Consider the following 22,528-nt stretch of genomic DNA (forward strand, 5'->3'; position numbering starts at 1 on the left):
GATTTTATGTTTAATGGTATTTTCAAGATGTATTGAACGCACAACGTACGCTTTGTTTTGCGCATGCGCTAACAGTTAGTGCAGCCAAGCGTGAAGTGCGTGCGCACACTAAGATGTGCGCGCACATTTTTCAGTATACAGGCAACGTTCACATCTTATACATAGTTATGCCTGCTACAAATTTAAAGAAACATTACATACTGATGTACACTTGTAGTTCTAACATATAAGTGAGTGACGTGTGTATGTACACAATCATATAGAGCTGTGTAACGCGTTGTCACGGATACATATATAGTAAGGTGCCATATTTGACCATCATGTGTTTGCTGTATTTCAGAGATGTCGGGGAAGATACAATCGGATCAATGTATGATTTCAGAAGAGTCTACCTTTATATGAGATGATTGTGAGGAGGAGCCACCGACTACTATACTACATATGGAACTAATTTTATATTTCTTGCAGCGCTTATTAACAAACAATTAAAAATGTGATACCCTTATGCCTATATTGCATAAGCACTTCATTAACATAATGATGTTGCAAAATAGTGCCTCATGAATTTTTATTGAGTGTTCTTTAATGACTACTATCATTTTATGGCATGGTGTGTTTTATATATAACAACCATTCCCACTCTGCTAACACATTTGTGTATTCTATTGTGTAATGGAACGTATGACTGTCGAAACTATGTAACAATAATAATAATAATAATAATAATATGAGCATGTTCATGTATAGCGCTGCTAGTTGTACACAGCGCTTTACAGACACATTTTTCAGGCTGAGGTCCCTGGCCCGTGGAACTTACAATTTATTTTTTGCCGCCTGAGGCACAGGGAGATAAAGTGACTTGCCCAAGGTCACAAGGAGCCGACACGGGGAATTGAACCAGACTCCCCTGCTTCAAACTCTCAGTGCCAGTGTGTGTCTTTACTCACTGAGCCACTCCTTCTCCCAATGTAAAGGACACTTACAACCAACTAGCCATTTATTGTTTAAAATCTCTTGTTACATGGGTATGTTGATAAAATGGTTTGGGACTGTAGCAAATAATGTTATTGGCCAGATGTTGTGGTCCCCTACAATGCATGATGTTCTGAATATGACATCAACATCATGTAATGAAGTACGTTTCTGTGTATATTTCATTAACCTAACTAACTATAGTTTACTGTGTTTATTAAACGTTCTAAAAATACATAGTATAGTCAATATGATGATATAAGCTACCATAATAAAGCTGGTGTTATCATTTGTCGGTGTTATACATGGATCCTACACAAATTGATACAGACACAAACAGTTGTCTTAAAAAGTGTGTCTATGCTAATGTGCACGTGATTGACGTTACAATTGTGAGAATACTTGATAATTATCATCATGATAATGATGAAGTGACGTGATTTATATTCCTAAAATATTACCAACATTGTCATATTGGTAAATTAGAAATGCTAAATGACAGTAACATTTGCGACAAAATTGTGTTTTCTGTTAACAGTTTTACACTTGGTACATGTAGGACACATCCACACACGTGTGACTTATACATACACATGTCACAAATTTAAATTAATGTTGACTATTAATTCCTAGCATTAAAAAACACCTACATTGCTAAATATAAGATGTAGTACGCATTGTTGTGATTACAGGCATTCATGCATGGAGTGTTATGATCAGTCAATTTCATCCGTGATGAATGAGCTCCCGTAAGTAAACAAATAAGTACAGTTATCCCCTTGTCTCCAAACACCTCTATATTACATTAATGGAATTTATAAGGAAACATACATAAAATGTGATGAAATGGGAGTAATCATTTTCTAATACAATGCACATGAAAGCTCAAGAGTAGCTAAATGCATATACATGATACAGAAAGTACATATATGTTACATTTGTGTTTAAACCAATATGTTGGGTTTTGACTTCAAATAATTATAGGAAGATTGATGTAGGCACATCTTATGAGAGATGTCAGCAAATATACATACCATGATCAGTCATACTGGAGATATACCTATAATGCAAAGGAACAATATATAAATTGCAAACATTGACATGCCATCTTCAGTACCGTAAACAACACAGCAAAGTGTGTATTTGGTGTTAAATGTGCAACACCATGTATATTTAATCACATTCAAAATGTAAATCAGCCTGGTGTACACATCATATGGATGTACATGTTACACTGCACCAATAACATTGTATGTAAGCATACTAGAAGCATGAATGAGTATGGGCATAATATGTGTATTGTGTTAGCATAAGGAACAACACAATGCTAAAATATTAGTGCTTTGTTACCCCAGTTGTATTCACATACACACAACTAAAGTAAAATTGAAGAGGGATTATATAACCTGTGCAACAATAACATACCGGTGCCACATCCCTTTGTGCACACAGCAGAGAGAAGAAAGGTGTGCAACCCATATTCATCTGTGTCCTACCAGAAGGGTATATAAAAAACATTATTGTTAAGATAACATAATGTAACTATAAAAGTATAACTTGGAACATATATGTTTTTACTTACAAGAAAAAAATGAATTGATGAGATTCTGGCGTGTCTGGCCACCACTGGCTGTTTGTTCATTTTAAGCAGCTACATGGGTGGGATGCTCGTCTACCAAAGGCTCAGCTAGGTCTGACTGTACATTGTGCCTCAGTGCAACATTGTGCAAAATGCAAAAGGCAAGGATAATATCAGACACTTTTTGAGGCTTGTATAGAAGAGCCCCACCAGTTCTGTCCAGACACCTAAATCTGGTCTTGAGTAGGCCAAATGTCCTCTCTATAACAGATCTTGTAGATATATGGGCTGCATTGTACATGTCCTCTGCTTCAGTTTGAGGGTTTAGCACCGGAGTCAAGAGCCACGGCCTAATTCCGTATCCTGAGTCACCTATAATGAATGGAGCACACATAAGCTGACATTAGTGATCAAATTGTACAATGCCAACATTCCTAAATAAAAATGTGTTTTGTGTTAGAACATGTAAATGTGTACTCACCCAGCAGCCAACCATGTTCAAAATGTCCCTCTTCGAACGCATGGAAGACTGAAGAGTTCCTCAGGATGGAGGAATCGTGACTGGAACCAGGGAATTTGGGTACCACATGCATTATCCTCATCGTCGCATCACATACCACCTGTACATTGAGTGAATGGTAGTGCTTACGATTGCGGTACACATGCTCACTCTGACTAGGTGCAATCAAAGCAACATGTGTGCAATCGATTGCACCCAGCACACATGGTATCCCTGCTATATTATAAAAGCCAGTCCTGACTTCCAGCCACTCTGTCGCCTCTGTAGGAAAATGAATATAATTCCTAGCGCGTCTATTGAGTGCATAGAGAAACTGGGTCAAGGCCCGCGAGAATGTAGATTGCGAGACCCCGCCCACTATGCCCACAGTTGTCTGGTATGACGCGGAAGCAAGATAATGTAATGAGCACAGCATTTTAACAAGCCCAGGGACTGCACGACCTCTGGCTGTGAAAAAATCTAAATCTCCCCTTATCTCCTGATAAAGAGATAAGATTGCTGCTGAACTAAAACGATAGCGACTTACAATCTCCTCCTCACTCATCCCATCTAACAGGGTTCTCTCCCTGTACAGACGCGGACGAGGCACAACTTGTCTCCTCTGTCTTCTCCTCTGATCTCCTGACCCTCTACCTGTCCCTCGGCCTGTCCCTCTCCCTGTCCCTGTCGTATCCGCGTGACTGTCCCTGTCACTGTCCCTCGGTGTGTCCCTCCCTTGCCCTATATGATTCTCTTGATCATCAAGCATGTCATAGAAAAGAATGTTCCTCCGTCTCCTAAACAATCTCAACATTTTGAAATGAGTAGCTGTGAATGAGCAGGTAATGGGCGTCCTTTAAATAGGTATGTGATGATGTCAGGTGACATAGTAAAATGCAAGGTGTTACATTAACATAATAAAGTACTTCTGTGGCAAGCTGTGTGCAGTTGTTGTTATAAGTATTTGTTGTGTGTATTCTGCAGGGAATGATGATATTTGCCAATGATGTGACGTGAAGCTTTGTACAAACATTGCTTGCAAATAAATAGTTGCATGTGCAATGCATGTAAAACTTCTGAACGCAACAGTCAGTCATGTAATTAGACAAAAAGGCTGAGATTGACGTGGGAAAAGTTTTGTGTAACATGTGTAATTAGCCATGTTATTGTGACATGTTGACAACAATGAATAGTCGTGTGCATATGCATGCATTTCTGTAAGGAGGATAGTTGCTATAGAATGAGTTTACAAGGTGTCCCAATGATGAATTACTGTACATGTGTGTATAAGTTAGGTTGAAGTGCTTGTAATGCAACGGTTACAATGTAAACATGCAATGTGATTGATCGTCCAATAAGTGACGTCATGAAAATAGGGAGGACCAAACGTAGATGTAAACATGAGAATTTAGATGTACATGAACGTTTAAAGATGCGTGACACATTACAAGCATTGTGTAATGTAAAGGAACATGAATATACTGTGTATGTGTGACATGTGTGACATGTGTAACATCATGTAAATAATTGTCGCTCAGTTCAGTAAAATGTGTGATATGATGTGAGGTTCTCCTTTAAGAGTTGAGTATAGTATTTTCCCTTGGCACATCATCACATGATGAGTAATGTGACCCGCAAATGCTGAAAACATGTAAAAGTATAATGTTATGCAAATAATACACGTCAGCTGTGACACAATGCAGGGAATGCACCCACACTGTAATGCAAATGACGTTTGTATTGTGAGCAATGAAACGTAAACAGTACTATACTGTTATACGTCCCCGCTCCATTGACTCCATTGATGTACAGAAGAATTTTTTTTTCTAAGTGCCGTTCCGGCAGCCTTAGCGATCGTTCTCCCCTCCAAACTGCCAACTTTAGTTGGCGGGAGAAATTGGCCATAACATCTCAATTTCGTAGTGCCGATCAGCCCCGATAAGCTGTTTTTTTGTATTTGAATCCAGCCGATTTAAAAAAGTGGCGATCAGTGGCGAAAACAGGCTTATCGGCAGCCGACTGGCCATAACAAAATAATCGGCTCCGAAACATGGCGAAATCAAGCACTTATCGGCGCTTACTGAATCTCAAACCCAATTTTGGCTATAAAATGGCGATAATTCCCTTATCAACGCTTACTGCATGAGGCCCTATGTCCAGATGTAGCAGTGTACTATGAATACAAAACTCCTAAAGATATCGCTAACTCATATAAGATTAAATAGAGTAGCTGTTGCCCCCTCAGGGTTGAAAACTCAGCAGACAATATACTGCAGTAGCTCACATAAAGATAATAAAAAAATATTTTACACATACTGTATTCTATTTTGCCCTGGAGCACCGCCGGCAATCAGTATGCTACATTTATTAGCCGGCTTAATTGGGGTACGGATTGTATGTGGTATCTAGCTTTTCCGTTTCTTCATCACTTATATACTGTAGTACAACTTATTATAAATGAGTTTATTTATGAATTTACAGTACAAATAGAGATCTGTACTTACATCAGGAAGCAGCTATAAGTTCATTCAAACACAGTTAACACTTTAGGCCTGTAATATAGTACGCGCGCACGTCAATGATAATTGCCTGTGTGAGCCTGATGTTGCTATTGTTGAGACACGCGTGCGCACAGCCATGAGCGTTGGCGCGGCAGATCTGAGGAAATTGCAAGAAATTTGTATTTTCGCACTGTTGCCGCGCCATGTGACAGTGAGCCAATTACAGTGCGGCCTAACGCTGTGATGTCATAGCCACACCTCCAAGCCGCACACATCACCGCTTGCTCTATAGACACAAATGCCATGTGTGTGCCCGCACGTGTGCCAGGCGTACAAGCCTTATTATGAGAGCTGTATAATAATTCTTACGTGACTCTGTCCTCCATTCCATAATATTCTGCTATGGTCAATCTGCAGTTTGTGGCCTTCTGGAGAGCGGGCATCATAGCTGCCAATGTGGACATATTGACTGCTCCCATTAGGGAAGAGCTGCCAGTTCAAGATATCCACATACATGGGAGCATCACCATTCTCATCAAAAAATATCGTCTCCCCAGCAGTGTTGTTGAACTTTACTTTTTTGACATAATGAAGAAGCTGAAAGGCAAAACATCATCAAAGCAGGGATTATTTTCTGAAAGATAGTACAGTACTTCTATTTCCAAAACTGAGCTAACTCTGTGTTTTGCTCATTTTTGACGTCTTAAATAACTTGTACTGCACACAGACAAAAATAAATGTATACCAAATTTTGATCCCTGTAACTGGTTTATCATAAAAGCCTTTTATAAATTATGTGACAAAATAATGGAATAGACAGCAGTCAAAGATTGGGTGAACGTAAATTTAAATGGTGCAGCGTGGAACATGAAGGACCCCAATTCCTCCCAAAACTAATGTTCCCAGCACTCGTAGGCAAAAACGATGAAAAGGTATAAGCCAAATATTTTAATAAGCAAAAAAAGCACAAACCCTAAATGGGGATTAGTATAGGCCTTTGTTGTTGCTTCCCATAGCATATTAGTGCCTATCTATTAACTATATTTAGGTGTGCACTCTGGATACCCTGGAAATTCTTTGGCCGTAGACTTTTGATTACTGATCTCTATATTTGAGCTATATATTGAGGGGTTTGCTGGAAGCTCTAGATTAGTGTACTATATTGGCTAAACAGAGCACACTTAGAAGATTCCAAATAATGGCGCACTGCCGACCAGAATATTGCTATATTAAGGTCGAAATATGCGACTAAATGTATACAGTTAAAATAATTTTATTAGTAAACATAATGGTTAAAATAGAAATACAGATCCTAATTCGCAGGAATAGGATATATATAAAATTCCCTAGATGAAATTTGTGTATGTATCTAGTAGTTTGTATAAACAGTCAAACAAAGTCAAAGTTCAAATACATATGGACATTGTTAATCCTATGTACAATGATAATCACTGTGTAGGGAGAATCATAAAAGTTCCTCCTATAAACGTTCTCTACATGCCATTCTCTAGTACGTGTACAGTGGGCATATTCTTTTATGGAGATAAATTTCTCCTGTTTGAAGAAAATGCTACTTGGTTACAATGAACCCTTAGTAGATAATCCGTACAATTATGGACGATACACTGTGCAGTGATATTAATTGGTGGCTGTCGTTGTATACGTACTGTGCTTCTGACTACTCAGGTCATTAGTTGTGTCAATAATGGTGTATTGTGTCAATAAGATCTAGATATCCACTACATATAGTAAATACTCAGAAGGATGCCAAAGAATGTCGGGTATATACTATGCATATATAGTAACCATTATCCCATATTCACTAGTATACTGGGTCGATGTAGACCATGGAGATGTTCTGCGCATATGCGGTGGATTCCGTACTCGTTTTCCTACGTGACGGTAAAGTTGTATACTTATAAACATAGGTTGTGTCCCCAAAGGAAGTGGGGGAAATGGATATTTGTATTTCACTGTGTATAGTTGGCATATGGGAGAGAGTGCTATTATCCTAATGGTAATGTGTGTTTATTACATACAAGTCCCATATACGCTGCAGTTAAATACTGCCGTTATCATATGTTGTTGTACATATTATTAGTGTCCTCTGAGTCATTTACTATCAATATGTTAGCTCGTGTCTCTTTGTAGTTGGTATACACAGATCAGCTTGTTTCATTGTTTTTAATTGTTTTTTTATTATTTTTAAATTTTTACTTGGATATACTGTTACCGCAAAGTACACAGGTTTAACCCCCAGCGAAATGATAGGCAGAAAACAAGACAGAGTTACAAGGCAAACCTCTATGTTAAGCTTCAGGGGTTAAATATGTTCTTGTTGCAGTATGCTGCTGTCGGCAGGCTGAGCCACCAGACAGTGTAAGATCACGGAGATCACTGTATGTTTAGTGTACTTGAGGCATATAAACACGTTGTGTACAAATGATATGCTGCTCCGTGATCTATAGATATTTATTATATACAGTGTGTCTCAACAGTATCTGTGTATTTTATATGTGGGAACCGAATCCCACAAAGCGGTGTTACAGCAGTTCATATTGATCGAGCCATACTGCTGACCACTGAGAGATCTGGAACAACGCTGGCTATGTAGCCAGTAAAGTGAGATAGGAGGGAGGACAGGAGGTCCTAATCTAGTACAGTATATACAAATTACAAATAGTAGGAGCTGTAGCGTTTAATGCCACCATGTCGGCTAAGACCCGACGTACGTTTCGTCGCTCTGCTCGCGACTTCTTCCGGTATTACACGAAAATGTTTGTGAACTCCTTTGGATTTTCACATACAGTATTTCTAACCTAAAATGTTAATAGATCTTAATTTAAGTCCTAATAATAGATAAAGATAACCTGGTCAAACAAATGACACAAAAACATGATACTTTTCCAACATTTATTTATCCACAAATGATTAAACATTCAATATCAATGTGTGACAAAGTAAATAAACCTTTATATTCAGTCAGGGCCACCAACAGAAATCGTGGGGCCCCGGACAAACATTTTAAGCAGCTTTCCCCCCGTGTCGGCGGTATTGCGAGCCGCTCCCCCGTTTCACACCTCACGATCCCCTCTCTCCTCCCCCCATGTATTTCTCTCCTTTCCATCTCACTCTCCCGCCTCGCATGTATTTCTCACCCCTGCATCTCACTCTTACTCCATCTTTTCCTCACTCACTCCCTCTCTCCTCTCCCTCTGTAAATTACCCCACGCTCACTCATTCCGTCACCCCACACAAGATATATACCAAAAAACTTCCCACCCCCAAACACATTTAAAAAAAATCCCCACCCTCCAAATATATACAACCTCCCCCAACCCTCCAAATGCATACACAAAACCCACCTACCCAAAACACAGAAAAAAAATTATGCATATAACCCCCGCATATATACATATATACACATATCATATTAAAAAATCAAACCTCTCCAATACATAGAAAAAAAGTGTGTGTGTGCCGAGCATGCGCATTTTAAGTGAAACTTCTTTGTCTTTTGTCACTGTTTTGTCAAAGAAATTGTATATGTAATAGTGATGTTTTTAATTAAAAATTAACGTATTTTAGCTATTTGCACTTCTATATTTATAATAACTGTGAATTCCGTTTGTGTCAGTGTGTGTGTGTGTGTGTCAGTCAGTGTGTGTGAGTGTGTGTGTTTGTGCGTGTGTCAGGCCGTGTGTGTGTGTCCATCAGTGTGTGTGTCAGTCAGTGTGTCAGTGTGTGTGTGTCAGTGTGTGTGTGTCAGTCAGTGTGTGTGTTTGTGTCAGTCAGGTTGTGTCAGTAAGTATGTGTGTCAGTCAGTGTGTTTGTGTGTGTCAGTCAGGTTGTGTCAGTCAGTGTGTGTGAGTCAGTCAGTGTGTGTCAGTCAGTGCGTATCTCAGTCAGTGTGTGTGTGTGTGTGTGTGTGTGTGTCTCTGTGTGTGGCGTGTTATTGTCAGGGCCCTGCCCCACTCCTCTCTCTCCTGACTCTTCGCCCTCCCCCCCAACCCTCCCTGATGCTGCCGTCAGGCCAGCAGCGAGCGGAGACAGAGGAGGACAGAAGAGAGAGAGAGACTGCCTGCTGACAGAGGGGGGAGGGAGGGGAGGTCCGGGCAGCTGCAGTGAGGGGACAGAGGAGGTAGAACCAGTGAGGAGAGAGTGTGAGTGTGGCAGTAACTGTTGCTGATGGCCTCTTCTGCCAGCAGTGACATCACCACTGACTTCTGTTCCCATCAACTCCATTCACTGCCACAGACTTTTGCTCAGGTGGTAGGTGCCGCGAAAGAAGTTTCACTTAAAAAAAAACCCAACCCATATAAAAATACCCCCAAGCTCCCAATATATATAACAATATCCCCAAGCCCCCCAATACATATAAAAATTCCCCCAACCCCACAATACATATTAAAAAGAACCCCACCTCCCCAATACATATTTTAAAAAAGTCCACCCCCAATACATATAAAAAAAAGACTCCCACCCCTCCAATACATATTAAAAAGACCCCCACAATACACATTTAAAAAAGACTTAACTTGTGGATGATCAGGCTGGGTCCAGTGGATGTTGGGGGCCCGGCCGGCCGGCACTGCAAGTTGGACTCGACCTCTGGCCAGGCCCAAGGATCGCAGCCGGACCCATACTCTCCCCGGTCACGTGACTCGGGACATTTTAACATTGCATGGGGATACCGGCACCCCATAATGGGGCCTGTATCTATGGAAGCAGGGTGTCCCCAGACCTGAAATCAACGCGGTTCTGCTCCGATGACCCCCTGCTCACACACACTAGTATTAAAATTTTAATTAAAACAGCTTCATTACCTAAGCGGCTAGCCGCTAAGGCAATGGAGGGGTTAAACTTGAATAAATATATATATTTACTCTTCTCCGTGTAAGGAGCATGCTGCTGGTGAAAAGATTAGCAATACAGTACATATGTGAAAAAATAGAAAGTGAATCCCTGCGCTTCTCCCATTGGGCTAACAATAAATGGGGAAATAAAAATACACAGTGATACCTACAGTAAGTCTGTAAGACAAAGGAGACTTTTGGTTACATCCTTTGATCAAATAATGACAAGCCTGCTAACCAACGTCAAGGTAAGTCTCAATAGCAGATGCTTGGGGGGGATTTCTATCTCCAAACACGTGGGACCGCAATGGGAACATGTTTTGCACCATCCTATGCCAACATTTTTATGGGTTGGTGGGAACAGTCCCACGTGTTTGGAGATAGAATTCCTTTCAGACATTTAATTATATCATATCATCGCTACATACAGTAGATGATCTTCTGATTGTAGGGTTGGGCACTATTGAACAGTTGCACTCATTCATTCACATCCTCAACACCAATCCTTTCAACCTTCTATTCACATTTCACTACAACCACCATCACATTCACTTCTTAGATCTGTGTTTATATGTCGACATGGACATGAAGGTTTATTCTGATATCTTCAGGAAACCAAATGCTCATAATACTTTATTGCACGCCGATAGTTGTCACAATAAAAGTTTGTTCCGAGGCATACTGTACCACAGGGACAATTTTTACGTCTTCGCGGCAATTGCTCCACAATGGTTGATTTTTAAAAAAAGATCAGTGGAGCTACAGTATTTGAAAGCTTGAAAGCCAGGGGATATGATCCTCCGACACTTAATGAGGCCTATCTAAGTGCAAAATCTCAATTGAGGGAAAATCTCATCAAATCCGATCAAATATCTAAACAGAAGGAAGAAAAAGACTATTTATGGGGTTAAAGTATTCCACGTTTCATTCTATATTAGACTGGTATTGAACAATTTAACTACCATAATTACAATAATAGTTCCAAAATATATATTCTTTTTTTCCTTATAATATAGGATCTTTTTTTCCCTAGCCTCCATAGAAAATGCTCAGACTCTGTTTTGATGTACAGAATGTATGATGCATGTGCGATTATCCTAATTAATTATACAGTAAGGAAGAAATTATCCCAGAATGCAACACACTGGACAAATGTGTTCTTTATTCATATACCTATAAGATTTGGCTTTCATATATATTATATATAGTTTTCCAATCTATATCTCATGTGTGACAGCATATATATATTTAAATTTTATTTAATTATGATCTAATTGATTGTAAATACAATGGGTTTAGTTGATTTTGCTTTTAATTTTTTTGTTCCAATGTTTGACTGCTTTGGTTAAGATACTTAAATGTTTTATTTCTGGTAAAGAATTTTTTGATCTATTACCAGGTTATGCAGCTGTATGATAACCCACTAATACATGTTGGGTTGCTGCATGTTTCAAATGTCTATCTAAGCATGTCAGCCTGGGACTTATGACTATATCATTTGTCTCTTCTTCTTTACTTGCATACTGTCTCTTACCTGAATAATAGTTCATTTGCCCATTCGAAATAAAACTTTATCCAGCCAGCATAATGTAAATAAACTCCTACTTACCCCTGCCAGGATGAAGGCCACACTCATCACCTTCATCCACGTCCATGTCCTCCGTTGGCAGTAACAGTACAATAAAAACAATCCAATGGCCCCTAACCCCTTAATCACCTTAGCGGTTAGTAACCGCTAAAGTAAGCAAGGGGTTATCCCCCATTCCCTGCTAACCACCCGGGCGACCTAACCACCCACCCTGTGGGGTGGCATTTCTTCTAGGGTACCTCAGGTGTGCTCCTTTTTGAGGATAAGCATCGAAAGAAAGGAGAGAGCGAGAGATGCAAAGAGGCACTACTAAATTGAACTCCTCCTTAGTTTGGCCCATGTTTTCCAAGCAGTCACTTGCAATAAGACACCTGCCAGTGATGGAACAAACCTTACAGCCAATTGATGTCAAGGGATGTAAGGTATCTGATGGCAGAAGACTTCACATAGTAAATAAGGGCCTTAATGATCAGAACTATCATTTTAAATCATTATCAGATGCAGCCAATAATTACAGCTGCTGATACACATTGCGCATTCATACTGTAAATCATAATAATGCTTTCAAAGAGCAACAAATAACAGAAAGATCTTCTTTGTTATTAAATCAGGAGCAGTCACTGTGCAATGTGAAACGTTCAATGTAAAATCCCCATATCTGGCATGCAATGCACACATGTTTTTTTTTTTACAGATTCTTCTGTTCAAAGGGAAAAGGTGACAATTCTCCACATTTTCAAAATAAACATACAGCACTCTATATTTATTCTAAATCCATCTACTAATAGCAGTGCAGGTATGCTTTTGGAAATAAGGATTCTCTTTTTTTCCCCAACCACCTTGAGAATCCTCTTTAAAACAACAATTTCACAGTTAATTTAACAACTAAGGCGAAATAGTGTTTGAGATTGTAATGTGTATTCATTTTTTCTATTTTGAAATGAGTATTCATTTTTGGTTTTCTTCCAGATAATGTGTATTCATTTTTTCTATTTTGAAATGAGTATTCATTTTTGGTTTTCTTCCAGATAACACAACGTATTCTAGTACAGTATATACCAAAAAATCTAAGCTATTCTATAGGGTTCAATGACATTGCGGGTGCACAATATCATAATATACAATATCCCAACATATCTCACCAGAGGGAACAATAAAGCATGCTACTTAACATCTGTATTTATGTGCTAGGTTGTACCTGCCAAGGTTCATGATTGTAAATATCTGCACAAGATCCATTTTTGAATGGTCCTTGACCTGGCACACAGGAGTTCATGTGGTGCAAAGCATGAGCCAATGCAAAAACTGCGTTGTGAGTTTTGTATGTGTATCTGAAGTTGTTGACATCATACACAGATGGATCAATACTGTCCAGCCTCTCCTTGCCGGTGCACTGAGGGGTTCCTTCCACAGATGGTTTTGTAGATGTATAATTGTTGGTTTCCTCCGCTGGCCAAATACAGCCAAAAACATTCTCCCAAAATATTTTAATGAAGATGTCATCTAAAAACTTGGAAGGATGGATGCTGTGAAGAAATTCCTTGAAGCCTGGAATCTTCCCGCTCTGAGGAGCGACCCCCAGGCTACCATTTAAGGTTTTTAAAATATCTTTTCTGGGAAAATCTGAAGAAATGGACCAGCTGCCACTGCCAACCCACACTTTGTCAGTAATATTATGAAAGGAAGCCTCTTCCATTAAAGGGATGATGTTCTCTATGGTGGAATACACAACAATCGCTGTGGCTGTTGATTTTTTAACGACGTCTACAATTCTTAAGACAGACTCCATGGAGCTGTAGGTAGGAAGAGTTTCCAGGAATGCAATGCAGCCACCGTTCTTTTCAATCTCTTTTATTAGCAGCTGACTACCTGACCTTCCCAGGTCATTGTCTGAAGTGATGACACCCACCCATGTCCAGTTGAAGTACATCATCAATTGAGCAAAGGCAAAAATGGCATAGTTGTCATTAGAGACTGTCCGGAGGAAGGATGGGAATCGTATTTTATCACTGAGAAGGGGGTGAACTGAGAAATAGCTGACCTGACAGACAAGATAATAGACAAAATATTAATGGTTTCATTAACCTCTCAGTGTGTTACATATTTGTGATATACATACATACACATATACATACATAGTCATGTGAAAAAGAAAGTACACCCTCTTTGAATTCCATGGTTTTACATATCAGGACATAATAATAATCATCTGTTCCTTAGCAGGTCTTAAAATTAGGTAAATACAACCTCAGATGAACAACAACACATGACATATTACACCGTGTCATGATTTATTTAACAAAAATAAAGCCAAAATGGAAAAGCTATGTGTGAAAAACTAAGTACACCCTTACTGCTTCCATAGGAATTAAGATGCTAAGTAGCAGACATGTGCTGCTAATCAAATGCCCTTGATTAATTGATCATCAGCAAGTGTGACCACCTCTATAAAAGCCAAAGTTTTAGAAGTTTGCTGGTCTGGAGCATTCAGGTGTGTGTTAACACAATGCCAAGGAGGAAAGACATCAGCAATGATCTTAGAGGAGCAATTGTTGCTGACCATCAATCTGGGAAGGGTTATAAGGCCATTTCCAAACAATTTAAATTCCATCATTCTACAGTGAGAAAGATTATTCAAAAGTGGAAAACATTCAAGACAGTTGCCAATCTTCCCAGGAGTGGACGTTCCACCAAATTCACCCCAAGGTCCGACCATGCAATGCTTAGAGAAATTGCATAAAATCCAAGAGTTACATCTCAGACTCTACAGACCTCAGTTAGCATGTTAAATGTTAAAGTTCATGACAGTACAATTAGAAAAAGACTGAACAAGTATGGTTTGTTGTGAAGGGTCGCCAGGAGAAAGCCTCTTCTCTCTAAAAAGAACAATGCAGCACGGCTTAGGTTTGCAAAGTTGCATCTGAACAAACCACTAGACTTCTGGAACAATGTCCTTTGGACAGACGAGACCAAAGTGGAGATGTTTGGCCATAATGCACAGCGAAAAACAAACACCGCATATCAGCACAAACACTTCATACCAACACGGTGGTGGAGGGGTGATGATTTGGGCTTGTTTTGCAGCCACAGTACCTGGGATAAAGGGAAGGGAAGTGGACCGGGCGCGTTTTAAAAAAATATTACAATAATTAAGTGATCCAATAATAAAGTGAACTGTGATGATTCTTGAGAAAGCCTGTGCGAAACTCGTAGAGTCTATAATACTGGGAGGACTGGAACCATGGAAGACTGGCAGTGCATAGCTGTAAAGATCGTAGAAGCGACTTCCGCCCACAGCTGGAAATACCAGAAGTGACGCACACGGATGCAAGTGCTGTTGCAGCGGTGTACAGCGGTGTGGAGACTCGAGCGGTGAGGCGTGCTACAACCCAGCTAGTGTCCCATCATTTCTCTCCCATGCTCTTTTGATTATTCACAATTGTGAGGGCAAATATATGTGTTCATTGGTAGAATAAAAATTTTCCTACAATATTGCACTATTGTATTATCTCTCTTCTTTGCATGACTCTCATCCATTGAGTCTAAGTGGTATGCAGCAAATGATGCACTAAACAACACTAGAACTACACAGTAAAAGCCTCCTATCAGAGAGAGATGGATCTCTGATATGCTATACACCATAAGAAGAACTGTGTGAGTGAGACCAAGACTTTATTCATAGATAGGAACAGCTGATATCATAGATTGCACTATCATTGGTTCTGTGTTCTTTTCCTTTCATATAATCACATATTCACCAAGCGCTCCCCCCTTACCTGGAAGAAGACAGTACGTGGGAACCTTGCAGTCATTGAGTCGACCATGAACTCCTCTGTAAACCAAAGTATTCTAGAGTCAAATGAGAGGCCATCTGTCCGACAGCTAAAGCTTGGCCGACATTGGGACATGCAACAGGACAATGATCCCAAGCACACCAGCAAATCTACAACAGAATGGCTGAAAAAGAAAAGAATCAAGGTGTTGCAATGGCCCAGTCAAAGTCCAGACCTCAACCCGATTGAAATGCTGTGGCTAGACCTTAAGAGAGCTGTGCATAAACAAACGCCCACAAACCTCAATGAACATGATGCAACGTTGTAAAGAAGAGGGGACCAAAATTCCTCCACAATGATTTGAGAGACTGATAAAGTCATACAGAAAATGATTGCTTCAAGTTATTGCTGCTAAAGGTGGTTCTACGAGCTATTGAATCATAAGGTGTACTTAGTTTTTCAAACATGGCTTCTCCATTTTGGCTTTATCTTTGTTAAATAAATCATGACACAGTGTAATATGTCATGTGTTGTTGGCCATCTGAGGTTGTATTTACCTAATTTTAAGACCTGATAAAGAAGAACAGATTATTGTTATTATGTCCTGATATGTAAAACCATGGAATTCAAAGAGGTTGTACATTCTTTTTCACACCACACCTCAAGGGTCCCTACACTAATATAAGTTCTTAATAACCTGTGCATTTCCAGGAAGAATGATTTATAATAAATCTGTCAAAATTAGTTGCAAACTTCTAAGTATGATTGATTATATTAGTGTAGGGACCCTTGAGATGTGGTCTGCCATGCAGTGGCTCAGGGGTTTACAACAATTTGGCCAAAATGTTAAACTAAAAGACCATTTTATTTAATAGATATCAATACATATATATTTAGGCACTGTACCGTGTATAAAGTTTCGCTGGATGTGCATTGAGCTCTGTCTGTGTTTCATGTTTGTCTTTGGTTTTAAATGTATGTTGCCATGCTCAGTTGCACTCCTCTGTGACACTTATACGCTTATATATATATGTTGTGGTTATTTTGGGGGTTCAATGTGAGCTTGTGTGTGTTCTATATGTTTTACAGCTTCTGTTACAGCAATAGGAGAAAGACGAAAGAAACAATAGATAACATCCTGGAGACACAAGAAATAGACACAGACACATGGAGAGCACTCCAAAAATTCCATGAAAAATGACTGAAGGGTCTAATCAGCAACAAGGAAAAGAAACTCCAAAGACTGAGGCTAAGAATGAGATACTAAGCAGCAGCCAGCACAACCCCAAATAATATAAACATTGACAGTCACCAACAGCAGGACTGCACTGCTAACATCTCAATACACCAAATCAAGCAGAGACATCGGTATTATCAAAGGGTCTCACATTCTGACCTACCATGCCCATGGACAAGATTGAGCTGGGCAGTGACCTGGAAGAGTTCACCAGAAAACTGCATCTTAAGGAGTTCTTCCATGACAGACACGACCAAGATCGTGCCAACACTTCAGAAGGAGGACCGCTGCACATGAGCAGGGAGAAACAAAAATCCAACTGGATCCCACATGCTGGGCGCAACCCCAAACTGGACCGGTACATCGAAAGTTTTAGACACAGAGCCAAAACCACCATCCTAGACAAAGTGAGGAAACAAATGTATAATCTGACACTGATCGAGAGGAGAGCCATAGAATCGCTAAAGGCCAACCACAATAAAGCAATCAAACCTGCGGACAAGGGAGGAGCAGTGGTCATAATGAACACCGCAGACAACGTGCAGGAAGCTCTGTGAAAGTGAGGAGGTAACCAGGTCAAAAATAAAGATATTATGCCCGGCTGGTTGCCCCTGAGCCTTATTGGGGAGTCAATGTGTTAACTGTGAATCCCAGGAATGGCTGTATATACCACTGTAACAACTGTACCCCAGGGCCTCACCAATGGGAACACCGTGTTTTAGGGACCCCCAGCAGATAACCAGTCCCCCAGAACCAAGTATGTGGGTTCAGCGTATCTTTCACCGGGGTTAAGGTGAAAGGTGGGAAAATGTTTCTAAGTCCAGTGCTCAGAGAATAAGAAGCTGTGAAACTGTCCCTGTGCGTTTTTTAGAGCTGTTTGTGCAAACTTCTGTTAGGAAGGTCCTAGAACTCTGAAATTGACTGTGCGTGCAGTTTAGCCAGAAACATAAAAAATGGCTATAACTCAATTTTATAATGTTTCATAAAAATTGATGAATGAAAGTCCCCTTATATTTGAGTATTAAACATGATAGGAACAGTTGGGCTTTCATTGTAAACACCGGAGACAGGGAAACACACATTTTATGATTGTACTCTACAGAATGCGTGTAATGTCTCAGTGTAAATGAGCTAAGGATTTTCCAGCCCCGGACTTCTAAGGCATCCCACTGGCTTCATGCCACAATGTCTGCAAAAGTCCAGGGTTGAAAGGCTCAGAGTTTCTGAGGTGTCAGTCCGGGAGGGGTAGACCAAGTATCCCCATCCTGGTGTGAGGTCTGGGCCTTTGGCACATGGTTACCAAGTACAGACTTACTGTCACCAGGTAAAGGGGCTGGGTCCCATATGCTAAGCGGCATAGATGCTAGGTTAACGCATGCCCTTAGCAGAATAGGAAGCCATCCCTGCCAGGTTTGTCAAGTACTGGCAACTCAGGGATAGGTGGGAAAAGTTATTCCCACGGAGAGATTGGCTGCATGGGTTAAGTATAGGGTTCTGAACCCTATAAGAATTCCTGCAGCCAATCGGGAAACAGACCCAACTAAGATTCCAAGTGCCATACCATCAGCGGCAGATTTGAGAGTGGACCAAGTCTTTTGCGAGTAATTCCCGCACCTAGGAAATTACTCATACAGACTTTATTTTACAAGAATTCATTCTGGAAACCAATTATTTTGTTTGCCCCCATCCCAGTATGTGTATTTTTACTGTAATTGCGGAATATTGTGTGTCTATCTTTTCGTGAAATAAATTACAATTTATTTTACCTCCTTCTTTTGCTCAATCATACGATCCCGGTATAAATGTGTTTAATGTCCTGGTCTCCCATGACAAGCGCACAGACAACTCTCTGATGCAAAGTACTACTACAAACTACAGGAGGATCCAACAAAAAATACATGAGAGAACTGAACAGGATCATCAAAACACTCCCGATCCACACAAGACAACACATTCTGGACATTCAATGCTCCCTAAAATTCACAAAGAGGGTAACACTGGGCGCCCTATTGTCTCTGGATCTGGCACACTGACTTAGAATATTTCTGGCTAGGTGGAAGGCATTCTAAAACCAATTGTCAGGAACACACCCAGCTATATCCAGGACACCACAGACCTGCTAAACAAACTCAATGCCATTTGCTCCCTCCCAACAGGAACACTACTAGCAACCATGGATGTAGAATTACTTTACAAAAACATCCCCCACAAAGATGGGATTTCAGCCTGCAGATACTTTCTGGGACAGCAGGAGCCACTCACAGAGACAGTGACTAAATGCATCGGATTTATTCTGACCCATAACTACTTCACATTTGGAAATGACACATACCTCCAGACAACCGAGACCGCTATGGACATTCAGATGGAGCCACAGTATGCCAATCTGTTCTGCGCAAAACTGGAAAGTGACTATCATGGGAGACCAGGCAAAATACACCTTTATATTTAAGGGATCAATTATAGGGCAAAAACAGGCAGTGAAATAAATTGCGGTTTATTCGGATAATACCTCAGAAATACACAGAAATACACAGAAATACAAACAATATACACACGTTGGGGATGGGGGTGAAATCTAGCCATTTCCTAGTTGCAGGGAGCCTGCTTCAGCAAAAAGGCATTACCCTGTCTGCTCCGGTTGGTTCCAGCCTTCTGGCAAGGGCTCTCCATGCTTCTGTGCTGGTGCGATAGCTCTTTCACCCAGGAGCACACTTGAGAAGCCCGCCTGCAGCTGCTTGTCTTCTTCAAATCTCCAACAGAAAAAATGGTTATCTGCTACACTGCTATTCATTATATAGGGCTGACTCCATAGCTAATACACTAAGGGGCCTGGCAGCCAATTAGAGCATGGATTGTGGTTGTGCATCCACTCATAGGAGGGATAAATTCAAAACTTGCCAATGGAAATTGTGCATTAATTTGAAAACCCCACCAACCGTTTTCCTGGCTTGCCCCATACCCCCTGCTGTCAAGGCCCCTATATGTCTAGGGGAAACAAAAGCTTTCCTGAAGATAGCCAGTCCACAGCCCTTCCCCCCTCGCCATGTGCTACAACCTGCATGGCTTTGCACAGGAAATCCCATTTCTTGGGCTGGTTGCTTTGAAATGCTAATCAAAATCTGGCTGCCTTTTATCCCAAACAGTTTTTTCCTCACAGGACAAACACAAAATGCATTGTAGTTTTAAAACACAGCAAAACGAACCTTTGGTCCCTAGAGCATGCACTCTACCATTTCGACCTAAAATGTGGGGGTTCTAAAACCTTGCTGGCAGGCAATACAGGTTAAAATATTCCCCCTTTCCCTCATGTTCCAGAAGTCTCTGCCCTGCAGCTATTTCTCATAAGAGGTCACCCATACAAGGCAACCCACTTATAAGCTTGCACAGATAGCTACGGAACCATGAGTCAAAGGGAATACACATAGAATGCATTAACTAGCCCACTGGGCTTACATAGTTAACCACACACACACAGTTCCTAGCTTATAACCCTATGGGGGGCAGTAAAATGGGAACAAAATTACAGGGCAAAATGGTAAGGTACAATATTAGATCCAAGAGCTGACACTCTCAGCCCTTGCCCTACGGTGTCAGGGGCAGCCAGCCGGCTCCACCTTTATTAATGAAAGCCATGTTTTACCCATATTTTGGCCACATGATGACTTCCTTAGGATGGTAGTGCCTCCTATTGTACTTCATTAGTTAAATTGGTGATGTAAGGTGTACATGTGACCAGTATAATTTAATCCCAGGTCAAGTTATAGTGCTATTACAGTATTATCAAACACTGACTACTGCTGCAGCCCTTTTTATTCTCCTACATCCCCAAATTTTTTCGGGGATTTTTTCCGAATGTCACGCACTTTCCCGCGTTCATGCCGCATTCATGGAGAGACAGCGCTAATAGCGCTAATACAATGAAACCGCCCGCGGCGCCTAAAAATACCAGAACATGCCGCATCAACACTGCATCTGCCCGCGGTTTTAAAAGTCGCTCTGAATCGGCCGCATGAGGCTGCAGGCGGCCACCACTGTAAGAACTACCATTAGGTCCTTTAGAAGATAAGCAATATATTTTGTGTAATATAGTGTCAATATCATGGTTAATTTCATGGGTTAAATGGCTTACTCTATATCCACCAAAGTTGGTATTTGAACCATTTTTGGCAAAACATTAGACAAAAAATGGCTCAATCAGCTGATTCGGTGGATATAGAATAAGCCCATAAATATTTGGCACTACCAAAGTGCATGAAATCAAGTAGCACTAAGCAATCTTTGTTCATTTGACTTCACTTACATGAAGATTTCTCCTGTGTCATGGTATCTACCAACATTCAGACTTGTACAGTGTCTACAGCAGAATGTTCAAAGTGATGAGTTATTTCTTGCTTACCTGAGGATATCTATGAAGGCCCAGGATTTGGGCTATAGGTATTGAGGCCTTTGATGGCATGTCTCCGACTATAGCAGATGGCATGAATTTCTCATAGCAATTAAAGTTTGGCACAAAGTCCGTCTTTCCTGATAAGATCCACGTTGTTCCCATTAATGACCTCACTTCATTGTAACAGGAATCAAAGATTTTGAACCCCAATGTGACATTGGGCAGTAAATCCGGTGTGTTGTTAATCTCCATGGTGGCGTATACCATGGATAGGAGGTAGCGGTAATACCGGATATGAAATCTGAAAATGGAAAAAGGTTTATAGAATTTGAATTCCAAATTAAATTATTGATGTTTCCTTATCTCGGCCTTCAGTCTGTACATGCTCCTCCTCTGCATCAGTGGGACGGTTTCAGAGTTTGCCTCACAGTGGGCATCAGGCGGGGTGCTCTGCTCGGTATCCCCCACTTTGGATTATTTTGTACTAACCCTTCACTTTGTTTTCTTTACAGTGCACTTGTTGTTGGTTTAATTTAAAATTTGTTTTGCTGGTTTTTCTTTGTTCTGCTTGATTCTAACCAAGTAGAATTGCTGTTCAACTGATTGGCCAGCAAACCCAGATCAAAATAGATCTCCTCTGCTTCACGGTTCCTGCTTCTCTTTCCAATTTCTCAGCTACTTCTGTCCTTCAACTCCTCCAAATACTGCAGCAGAAAACAAGTTTATCCCATAACCTTGTAACGGGATTATGGTCCCTGCACGGCCACATGCGATCGAGCGCGCAACCGCGCACACTCCTTCAGCCCAAGTGATTTGTGAACTTGGCTGCAGAAAATTGAAGAGGCAATGTGGGGGTGTGGCGGGGCATGGAGGACACATCACGAAGCTGGTTTGACCTCATTGGCTGAACCAGCTCACGTGCGCTGATGTCACGCGACAGCCGTCTGAAAAGACAAGATTTTCTGTCTTTTTTAAACGTTGCCGTGTCAACGCGCATCTTTGCCGGCAGGCGTGCAGGCACTGGGGTAACTTGAATAGCCCACTACAGAAGTGCTAAGTGTTCGATGAATCGCATGTAGTCAGTGTAAACGTCTATAACGCGAGTGTGCACGGGCGCATTGGCCGGCTAGCTG

At 40.7% G+C, this 22,528-nt stretch overlaps 1 protein-coding gene across 1 annotated transcript in view; it reads right to left on the reverse strand.

Moving 5' to 3' along the window:
- LOC142499952 (vomeronasal type-2 receptor 1-like) overlaps window positions 1-21,662 on the reverse strand; it is a 42,919-nt gene extending 21,257 nt beyond the window's left edge. The window contains exons 1-3 of the mRNA XM_075610010.1: window positions 21,405-21,662; window positions 13,194-14,036; window positions 5,921-6,148 (exon numbers count right to left, since the gene is read on the reverse strand). Of these exons, the coding sequence (XP_075466125.1) occupies window positions 5,921-6,148; window positions 13,194-14,036; window positions 21,405-21,662 (1,329 nt within the window). The remainder of the gene's footprint in view (window positions 1-5,920; window positions 6,149-13,193; window positions 14,037-21,404) is intronic.
- Between the last annotated feature and the right edge of the window lie 866 nt (window positions 21,663-22,528).

This window comes from Ascaphus truei, chromosome 7 (assembly GCF_040206685.1).
Source record: "Ascaphus truei isolate aAscTru1 chromosome 7, aAscTru1.hap1, whole genome shotgun sequence".
Lineage (NCBI taxonomy): Eukaryota > Metazoa > Chordata > Amphibia > Anura > Ascaphidae > Ascaphus > Ascaphus truei.